We start from the raw sequence: 11,545 nt of genomic DNA, 5'->3' as shown, positions 1-11,545 counted from the left end.
GTTCAGTTCAGTCGCTCAGTCGTGTCCGACTCTTTGCGACCCTAGGGTCGGCAGCACCGCCAGGCTTCTCTGTCCATCAACAACTCCCGGAGCTTATTCAAACTTATGTCCATTGAGTCGGTGATGCCATCCAACCATCTCATCCTCTGTCGTCCCCTTCTCCCGCCCTCAATCTTTCCCAGCATCAGGGTCTTTTCCAATGAGTCAGTTGTTCGCATCAGGTGGCCAAAGTTTTGGAGTTTAAGCTTCAGCATCAGTCCTTCCAATGAATATTCAGGACTGATTTCCTTTAGGATGGACTCCTTGGATCTCCTTGCAGTCCAAGTCTCTCAAGTCTTCTCCAACACCACAGTTCAAATACAGACTTACCCTCAGGAGAATTTGCGGTCTGGTAAAAGAAAAAGGAGGGCCCTCCTGTAGGACAGCTGGGAGCACTGTAACTCTGAGACTCACCCAAGACTACCACGACTTTCACTAGTGCAGCGAATATTTGACAGCTGTAAGCTGTTTTGGCCACTAGTGTTTCAAAATAAATAAACCACAGAAACAGTCTTCGGGCCTCCTGTTGTGTATCCAAATAATAATTATGATTAAAAAATAAAGTGAAAAGGAGTATGTCAAGTTGTGTATTGCCACCCTGCTTATTTAACTTATATGCAGAGTTCATCATGTGAAATGCTGGGCTGGAGGAATCACAAGCTGGAATCAAGATTGCTGGGAGAAATATCAGTAACCTCAGATGTGCAGATGACACCACTCAAACAGCAGAAAGACAAGAGGAACTAACGAGTCTCTTGATGAGGGTGAAAGAGGAGAGTGGAAAAGCTGGCTTAAAATTCAACATTCAAAAAACAAAGATTATGGCATCTGGCCCCATCATGTCATGGCAAATAGATGGGGGGAAAGTGGAATCAGTGACAGATTTTATTTTCTTGGTCTCCAAGTTCACTGTGGACAGTGACTGCAGGCATGATTAAAAGACGCTTGCTCCTTGGAAGAAAAGCTATGACCAACCTAGACAGCATATTTAAAAACAGAGACATCATTTTGCCAACAAATGTCCACATAGTTAAAGATATGGTTTTTCCAGTAGTCTTGTATGGATGTGAGAATTGGACCATCAAGAAGGTCCCGCTGCTGCTGTGTGTCTCTCTTGTCGACAGTGAATTGAGAACCTTCAATTCTCATTTCCCAGAGCTGCTCATCCCAAAACTCTTATCACTTGAAGCCCACTTTAAATGTCTCCTTCTCTTCAAACTTTCTTTGAGCCTTCAAACCTAAAGTTCACATTCAGGACTGTAAAAGCACGCTGTTCCTTTCATGTTCCTTTTCACTGTATTTTGTTGCTGCTGTTGTTCATTTGCTAAGTCATGTCTGACTCTTTGCAACCCCATGGACTGCTGCCTGCCAGGCTTCCCTATACTTCACTATCTCCCAGTCTGCTCAGACTCATGTCCATTGATGCCATCCAACCATTCCATCCTCTGTCACCCCCTTCTCCCTTTGCCATCAATCTTTTCCAGCATCAGGGTCTTTTTCAATAAATCAGCTCTGTGCATCAGGTGGTCAAAGTACTGAAACTTCAGTTTCAGCACCAGTCTTTCCAATGAATAGTCAGGGTTGATTTCCTTTAGGATTGTCTGGCTTGATCTCCTTGCTGTCCAAGGGACTGTCAAGAGTCTTCTCCAACACCACAGTTCAAAAACATCAATTCTTCGGTGCTCAGCCTTCTTTATGGCAAACAAAAATTGGGATTTTGGTTTTTTATATATTTTTGATATATTTATATAGTCTCTAGATCATTTTGGAGAATTCAAAACTATGTGATTGTTCAATACCTGGATTGTTTATAGTATATCTCAACTAACAGATGTGCTTATAAATACTTCCTAAAAATAGAACTTGACATTTTAAAGTGAGGTTGTCAATCAGAAGGCAGAAATGGATATACAAGGCCTTTTGAAATGGGTTAATTTTCCAAATGTGACATTTTACCTGTGAGTTTCCTGGAAGGCAAGGAAACAAATACCCTGTAAAGCAAAGCCTTGATGAAAGGAAATATGGGTTTATTTGAGCCAACTCTTGCTGACTTTTTAAAAAATTTTTCTTTTCTGGCATTTTTAGGAAAAAGAGTTGTCGTGGATTCTTATATAAGTGCTAGTCAAACGCTTTTAGCCAGTTTTATGAAAGGTATACAAATTGTCTACAAATGATGTCTCATGTTGATGAATATGACTGGATGCTCCTTAAGTCTACAGGAAGCTAGGACGATGTAGTTTTTAGATGTTCTCTTGAGTTATGGCTAGGATTTAGAGAACTTGGAGTGGGAATGACTAATCTGTGCTGTAGATAATCTAATTGTTTGAAAAGCACAGATAAGAGGGGGGAAGAAAAGGAAAATTCCACTCCTAGGTATGTACACCAAAGAATTAAAAGCAAAGACACAAATAGGTATTTATACAGTAGTGTTCATAGCAGGATTATTAATAGCACAAAGTGGAACCAACGTAAACATCCATGGATGGATGAATGGATAAACAAAATATGGTACATACATACAATGGGGTATCACTCAGCCTTAAAAAGAAATGAAACTAGTTATTTGCAACAATAGAGATGAACCTTAAAAATGTTATGCAAAGTAAAATAAGCCAGACCCAAAAGAACAAATATGTTATGATTCCACTTAGATGAGGTATCTAGAATAAGCAAATTCGTAGAGACAGAAAATAGATGTTTCAGGAGAACAGCATTGAAACATGTATATTATCTAGGGTGAAACGGATAACCAGCTCAGGTTGGGTACATGAGACAAGTGCTCGGGCCTGGTGCACTGGGAAGACCCAGAGGGATCGGGTGGAGAGGGAGGTGGGAGGGGGGACTGGGATGGGGAGTACATGTAAATCCATGGCTAATTCATATCAATGTATAACAAAAACTACTGTAATGATGTAAAGTAATTAGCCTCCAACTAATAAAAATTTAAAAAAAAAAAAAAAGAAAGAAAATAGAGGCTACCAGGGGACAGATGGGGATGGGGGAGTTATTGTTTACAGGATACAGAGTTTATTTGAGATGATGATGAAGTTCTGGAAATGGATGGTGGAGGTAGCTGCCCAATGATATGAATGAACTTCATGCCACTGAATCATACACTTTAAAATGGTATATATTTCCACAATTAAAAATGAGTCAATATTTACAATCACACAAAAATTATTACCAGAGGGATAAGTTAATGGGAATATAGCTAAAACAAGACTGACCATGAGTTGGAAACTGTTGAAGTGATGGGTACACAGAGTTCAGAGTTTCTGACTTTTCTTCTTATTGGAGTACAGTTAATTTACAATGTTGTCTGTTCCAAGTGTACAGCAGAGTGAGTGTGATAGATATATCCATTTTTCCCATACAGGCTGTCACAGAGCACTGTGAAGTTCCCCGAGCTATACTGTAGGTCCTTGTTGGTTGTCGATTTTATCCTTAGTGGTGTGTGTACTTCAACCCCAATCTCCCAATTGACCCCTCCCTCTTCCTTTTATCCCCCGATAACCATAAATTTGTTTTCCACATCTATGTATCTATTTGTTTTGCAGCAAGTTCATTTGTATCCTTTTTTTAGGTTCTACACATAAGCAATCATATATTTGTCTTTCTCATAGTTCACAATGACCCTCTCTAGGTCCCAACCATGTTGCTCCATGTGGCATTATTTCATTCTCTTTATGGCTAAGTAATATTCCATCGCATTTATGGACCACATCTTCTTTATCCATTCTTCTGTTGATGGACAATTAGGTCACTTCCATGTCCTTGCTATTGTAAACAGTGCTGCAGTGAACAGTTTCTGTACTTTTGCATACATCTGAGAATCCCCATTATGGAGGGAATTCCCTGGTGGTCCAGTGGTTAGGACCTTGTGCTTCTACTGCTGAAGGCCCTGGTTCCATTTCTGGTCAGAAAACCAAGATCCCATAAGCCACCCAGCATGACCGCCCCCCAAAAAACCCAAGAATTTCCATTAGAGAGCTTAAACTATCTGATACTGAAGTAAACAATTTAATTTAAGGACACAGAAAATTAACAGAAAATGAGAAACTACTGGTTAAAGTGATTGCAGTGAATACTATTATCATATTAGTTTACATAGTGTAAATATAAATAATACAGACAACTCCCGAGTCACACAGCAAGCTGGGAAAAGCACCCTGCAGGGTCTCAGCTGTCTGCACAGGGAGACACTGCACCAAAGGACTCGCAAAAACATGAGACAACTGTCTATTCAGAAAAAGAAAACAAAAAGCCCCAATTTACTTCCAGTCAGCCCTGGTTCAGATCACAGCACAAACTTTGAAAACTGGCCACATAGTTCAAAACACAGGCCAAGATTTTCAACAGTATTTAACAGGAAACCCATAGGTAAGACTGTTGACTCAGGTCTCAATACTTTGTAGATATAAAGCACCATTACACTGTTATGAGGATACAGCTTAGTTCTGGATTATACCTACCTATTAAAGACACTCAAGCTAAGGATTAGCCAGGCTGGGGTAGAAACTTCTTTTGAGTCTATGTATTGTTACCATAATACTGAGTCCTGACTGCTTTGCAAGAAATTAACACTGAACCTTCAACTTGTTTTATCTGTTTGAAATAGGTAATTGAATTTCCTCAGCCCATTCTTAGAAGAATGCTTGTGCAAGAAATTTAACTTGTGATTCACACATTATAATGGTTTGGCTTGAATTTACCAGGACTGTCTTCTCTGGTCTTCAATTTCTCCCCAGAGGCGAGTATATGTAAATTAACTTTGTGATCACAAAATTAATCCTGGAAAACAGTACGTATGTGTTTTCCTCTATGCCAAGTGGAAGGATATCAATGGCATTCTTTGTGAGCTATAACCAATGTCCAAAAGACAAATACTGTTGACCCTTGAACACAGGCTTGAACTGCCTGGGTTCACTTATATGCGGATTTTTTTCAATATTGGAAATTTGGGGGGGAGATTACAACTTAAAAATACAGTTGAGCTGCATGACCTAGAAATATCTAAAAATCTGAGAAACAGTTGGAGGAGAGGGCTGAATTAGTTGGTTGGCAACAATATATACACATTACTATATGTAAAACAGATAACCAAAAAAGAGCTACTGTATAGCACAGGGAACTATACTCAATATTTTGTAATAACCTGTAAGAGAAAAGAATCTAAAAATATACATATATAACTGAATCACTGTGCTGTACTCCTGAAATTAACATGTTGTAAATCATTTATACTTCAGAATTCATATATAACAGTGCATGATATAATGAAAATTTAGGTATGTCATAAAAGTATAAAATATACAGATACTATAGAGTGAGTGAAAATATAAAATTAATGTGTTGTTTCCTATTTTATAACTTTGCTCTCAAAGAATTATATTACCATACAGTATGTTTCTAACTGGAAAAACGGCTTATCATCACAGTTAAGTTTCAAAAAAAAATGCAACATTTCCAATACTGTATTAAGAATATGACTATAATACTGTATGCCATGACTATAAAACTGTATACCATAAAAATTCGATAATAATTAGTGTACAGAATAGGCTACCATGAAGCAATTATATTGGTTATACTAGGCTGCCATAAAGCAATCATATTGCTTCTTCATTATTGGTGCATGAATCATTATACCTGTAAATAAACATGAATTCTTCACATTACCTTCTCATTTTCAGTATCTATCATACAAGACAATACTGACATACACACTGAGATGGACCATCTTTTTGTAAACAAATGACAAGTTTTGGTAGTACAGTACTTTAAACATTTTCCTTATGACTTTTTCTAGCTTACTTTAAGAATACAGTAAATGATACATATAACATAACATATGCTACTTGACTATTCATCAGTAAGTCTTCTGGCCAAGTTATTGTTAACTTCGGGGGGGGGATCAAAATTATGTGGATTTTTTGACTAAGTGGGGGTCAGCACCCATAAAGCCAGAAAAACTTGACTCCAGTGAGACTCCCTCCATCCCAATGAATCTATGAGACACCGTGCAAAGTAAGATTTAACCAACATTAGGTTTTCTGAAAGCTTGGAGCCGTTTGTGGCCACATTAACAGGCACTCAGCTTCTTTAAAACAATAAATCTATGAGGTACCATTACACGCCAGTCAGAATGGCTGCTATCCAAAAGTCTACAAGCAATAAATGCTGGAGAGGGTGTGGAGAAAAGGGAACCTTCTTACACTGTTGGTGGGAATGCAAACTAGTACAGCCACTATGGAGAACAGTGTGGAGATTCCTTAAAAAACTGGAAAAAAACAAAAAACAAAACTGGAAATAGAACTGCCATATGACCCAGCAATCCCACTCCTGGGCATACACACCGAGGAAACCAGAACTGAGAGACACATGTACCCCAATGTTCATCACAGCACTGTTTATAATAGCCAGGACATGGAAGCAACCTAGATGCCCATCAGCAGACGAAGGGATAAGGAAGCTGTGGTACATATACACAATGGAATATTACTCAGCCATTAAAAAGAATTCACTTGAATCAGTTCTGAGGTGGATGAAACTGGAGCCCATTATACAGAGTGAAGTAAGCCAGAAAGAAAAACACCAATACAGTATACTAACGCATATATATGGAATTTAGAAAGATGGTAACGATAACCCTATATGCAAGACAGAAAAAGACACACAGATGTTTAGAACAGACTTTTGGACTCTATGGGAGAAGGCAAGGGTGGGATGATCTGAGAGAACAGCATCGAAACATGCATATTATCAAATGTGAAACAGATTGCCAGTCCAGGTTGGATGCATGAGACAAGTGCTCGGGGCTGGTGCACTGGGATGACCCAGAGGGATGGGATGGGGAGGGAGGTGGAAGGGGGGTTCAGGATGGGGAACACATGTAAATCCATGGCTGATTCATGTCAATGTATGGCAAAAACCACTACAATATTGTAATTAGCCTCCAACTAATAAAAATAATTGGGAAAAAACAAACAATAAATGGAAGAACCCAAAAGAGGTGGCAGAGAGTTATGATGGGGAACACAGAAAAAGTAATTAAAGTGGCCAATAAAACATGAAAACATGTTCAACCTGGGACAAAGAATAGCAAGCTGCCATTTTCCCACATATTAGTTAAGTCTGATGGAGATAGGAAAAAACACACTTGTACATTTATTTTTCATAGGAGTTTAAGTACAATGATTTCTGGATGGCAACATTTATTAAAATTAACATATACCCTTTGATCAATCAGTGTTCACTACAAGGAATTTACATATTGGATATTCTTGAAAAAGTATGCGTGGTGGGTATTAATTTCACAGTAGTGTTTTTTCCAGAAAGAAATAAAGGAGCACTGGGAGTGTATTCATGTCATTTAAAAATGCTGTTCAAAGAGTAATATGGAAATGTTACCAATTACATGGTTTAATACCTATATAGATTTGATACAAATATATAATCAAATATAAAGATATAAAATTTAATAGAAACGGAATGCATATATATGAATGTGTATATGTATGCAGCTAATATTTTCTGGAAGGACATACAGAGAATACTGGTCACCTTCAGGGAAGCAGTGGGGAAGTCTTTTCACATTATACCATTCTGTTGTTATTTACATTTCTAACTTGGGCACCAGCTCTGCTTCCCTTTCCCTGACCTCATACCCCGGTGAGAAAGTGGCCATGCAGATTCTGGGTTGGTTTCAGGAACCACTTGATTTCAACACTTACAAACACTCATCACTAGAGGGTATTTATCAATGGCTCTTGGCTCTGATGGTATACTGGGAGGACTTAAAAAAAAGCCTGACAAGTGGTTCAACCCTCAAAACTCTTATAGTATGGGGAGCATCCTCACATTGGGATTTCTAAGAACTCTGCAAGTGATTCTAAAATGTAGCCAGTGGTGAGACCCACCAGGACGTATCATCTTTGATTATTCCTCCATGTCAAATAATGACCTAACGGGTCGTACAATACCACAAGTCGACTGTCTGAGACCATGGGCAGTCACCAGCGCCTCCTGCCCACATTAGGAATTGAGGCCAAATAAAGGGAATATCGATATGCCACACTGGCCTTGCTGTGTGAACATTTAGCTTTTACTGAGTTTGTAGTCTCTGCTGAGGTCCTGTGTGTAGGTACTGTGGACAATTCTAGTTTATGTCCTCATACTGTTTTTGTTTTAAAGCTTTAAACAACTGGTTTAAGCAACACACTCCTCCCACACTAGCCTTTTAACAAATTAAACAAACAAAAAAAAAGAGGTAGAGGTACCTCAATATATGCGATGTGGGTCCATGTTGTTCTTCTCTTAAATTTGCTAGCCACATTTTCAGTCTCATCTTGGCAATATTTTCTTAAAGAGTGAATATTAGGTTAAATATTTTCAAAGAATCAACTTAGCAAGCAAGTTTCTCTTACTAATTCTATGATTAATTTTCCCATTAAGCCAGTTAACAGCCATATAATATGGGTTTTTGCAAGAATATAGCTGACCAAAAGGAAGGGGAAAATTGCAAATTCCAGAAATAAGTGCTACATAAATATTCACAAACTTAGACATGCTATACACAGCTGCTCTCATTTAGTCAAGGTTTCTTTAAATGATTTATACAAAGAAAGTTTCTTTTTCAGTGTAAAATGCTCATACACACTCTCAAGGTGAGCCCAGTCTTAAAGAGTCTTAATGGAAACAAACAGTATTAGTCTTCTAAATGTAACTTCTAATAAATATAACGAGCTCAACTTGAGGGTCTTAACAGACACAATCTTAGTTTTCAAAATATAACTTGAATATAGAATTTCTCAAAAGTAATATCTGAAATGTCAGCCATCATATATATTTTTATTTTATTACAAGATTTTTAAAATCTGAGCAGATACAATTGTGACAGAAAACCAGCTTCATACCAAAAATACACTTTCAATTACCTTATCAAGCAAATAAAATTTCACTTATTTGCTTTTTCTAGAAGTTAATGTACAGTAAAAATTTAACATTGTACATGATAGACATGTAATTAAGCATATAAAAGGAACATGTATTCAATGTTCAGAAACAAAAGTAAAAATAAATAGCAACAATAAAACTTTGAAAAAAATAATGCACATTTTAGTTGTGGAAAATACGATTCTTAACTATATACACAGTTACACTTAACAGAAAGCCATCTCTTTATAATTGCACAAAACATGGGACCAATAAAGCATCATTTTTAGGGCATGTAATACTATAATCCTAGGTGGTTTGTTGCTTAACTCCAGGACATAAAACACTTAGGTTTGTAATATAATAAAAAGTATGCAGGACTGCTGGAGAAAGATTGTCTTCCTCAACTCCTATTAACCTGTAGTAATTCTACAAAAGGCTGTACAAGAAATTTCACAAAAAGAAATATTAAACAATCATTGTGCCCACTCCATGCGAACTAAAGCAGCCAAAAATGGGCTTCAAGGTAAATGTGGGACATTTACTATTTTTGATATTTTTATACTAAAAATCATTACTTTTTTCTGTAAAAAACACTTTGCATTTGACATGATTGGCAATCTCCACACAAAAAAAATCCTGGCAAAAATGGAGTTTCTGCTTTACTTTCTTTTCATGAATAAAATATTTCAGGAAATAGGAATTTATAAAAAAAAACATTAATGCTCAATTCACTTAAAACTTATCAGGACTGTTACTCCATTTTAAAAAACCCTGTTTTAAACTTTTCTGTAAGAAAACCAAAGGAACATTTCCATTCGTATTATGGCACAGCCTTCAAGTCAGAGAAAAATACACTTTAGGTAACCAGAAAAGATTGCACAAAGGTTAGGGGCAACCTGAAATCCTCTTGGTGAAAAACACTTGAGTCCTTTAGGGTGATAAAAAAATATGTGCAGACTTAATTATTAAGTATTTACATTTCAAAGCAGAATCATGAGTTAGCTGTGTAGCTTCTCAATATCCATGATTCACAGGCATTTCAAAAGGTGTGGTAATGTGTCCACAGTATTTGTGTCCACACTTGATGCATAGAATACAGCAAAGATTATGGTTCTTCAGTCTGTTACCTATCATACCTATAACAAAATTGTTTACATTTCAAAAGCTGTACAACCAGAAGACTGAGCAAATATTTTTTATTATCTCGAATACACTTTAAGTACTACTGATTTCACTCATTTGTTCCACAACTTGTCCTAAGATCTCATCAACTACATCAACATCGTAATTCACTTGCTGAAGATCGAGATCAGGTACAATCATGGCCAGGAGCTGTCCTACATTAACTCGAAGAGATCGAAGTTTGAGGCTGAAAATACAAACATTACACCTATTAGACGAACATTATAATAATACAGCTTAATACTCACGTAGGGCTTAAAATTTAAGAGAAATATTAAAATGGAATCTCTGCAGAATGGCACACAAACTAAATGAAAAGCAAAACTTCAAGAGAACTGGATTTAATAATTCACTTAATAATTTATAATTTAACAACTAAATATTTATCTGTTGGTAAACGGAATGTTTCATAAAACTAGTGGCTCTGTTTGGTTCCAACTAATATAATTTCAATTTGAGACTGGAGAAACTGTGGACTGGCAAATACATAAATAACAAGATGCTATTTACAACTGAAAATCTTGTTATTACCTGGAAAACGGTATTGATATACTAGTGAGAACACTGGTCTAAGAATAAGACATAGCTCTTTGAATTTCAGCTTCCTTCTGAGGAAACTAAACTGAACTGTTCCCTAAACCATGTTCTGTGAGGTATCCACAGTTGTATAAATGGATTTGAGGTTAACTAAGCTTAATAAACTTTGGGTTAAATAATGTTAGACAAGATCTTTTTTAAATGCAGGATTTCTCTGAACCTATCACATACTAAATAAAGTTCACTATCAATTATACTATGAATTCATTATAAACACTGGGAAACTCTAGATTAAATGATCATTATCATGCCTTCCTGATTTCCATACATGCAGGTATCTGAATATCAACATTCTGGACTTTAGAGACATACCTACAAGTATTCAGCAAGTGGTCTTTCGTTGAAGATTGAGTGAAACACGTGGATCAAGAGAATGTTAGAGTTGTTCCTATTCTGCCCTCTCCCAAATATAAGAAGCCTATCTTTAGTTTAGATACTGATCTTTCTAGGGTAGAAATCTCTTAAGGAACAAGATGCTCATCTTAGGTTGACAACACACAAAAATGTGATTTTACATTTGGTATGTGAGCTTATCTTAGGATTCCATTGGATCTTGGATAAAATTTTACACCATTCCCATAACAGTTGCTTTCTGTCCAAGCTTACCCACTCATCTCCAATCAGATGCCTAATTTCTATACAAAAAACAAACAAAGGGCCAGCATGACCCTAGAGCCATCTCTGATCTTCCTATCCTTTAAGTCTCTGGATTGTCCTGGCTAACTGCCCTTCTCTACAGGACACATCACAAGACCCTATTTCAGTATATGTAACAGCACCGAGAAAAAGC

General features: G+C 36.9%; 1 protein-coding gene across 2 annotated transcripts in view; it reads right to left on the bottom strand.

Annotated features, from left to right (window-relative positions):
• Positions 1–8,868: 8,868 nt before the first annotated feature.
• The window catches only part of MORC3 (MORC family CW-type zinc finger 3), a 41,793-nt gene continuing 39,116 nt past the window's right edge, over positions 8,869–11,545 (bottom strand). For both annotated transcript variants that reach the window (XM_070466964.1, XM_070466965.1), the window contains one exon: positions 8,869–10,345. In XM_070466964.1, the coding sequence (XP_070323065.1) occupies positions 10,192–10,345 (154 nt within the window). In that variant the 3' untranslated portion in view covers positions 8,869–10,191. The remainder of the gene's footprint in view (positions 10,346–11,545) is intronic.

This window comes from Odocoileus virginianus, chromosome 4, assembly GCF_023699985.2.
Source record: "Odocoileus virginianus isolate 20LAN1187 ecotype Illinois chromosome 4, Ovbor_1.2, whole genome shotgun sequence".
Classification (NCBI taxonomy): domain Eukaryota; kingdom Metazoa; phylum Chordata; class Mammalia; order Artiodactyla; family Cervidae; genus Odocoileus; species Odocoileus virginianus.
Note: the sequence above shows the minus strand (reverse complement) of the source record. Positions and strands in the feature narration are given on the sequence as shown.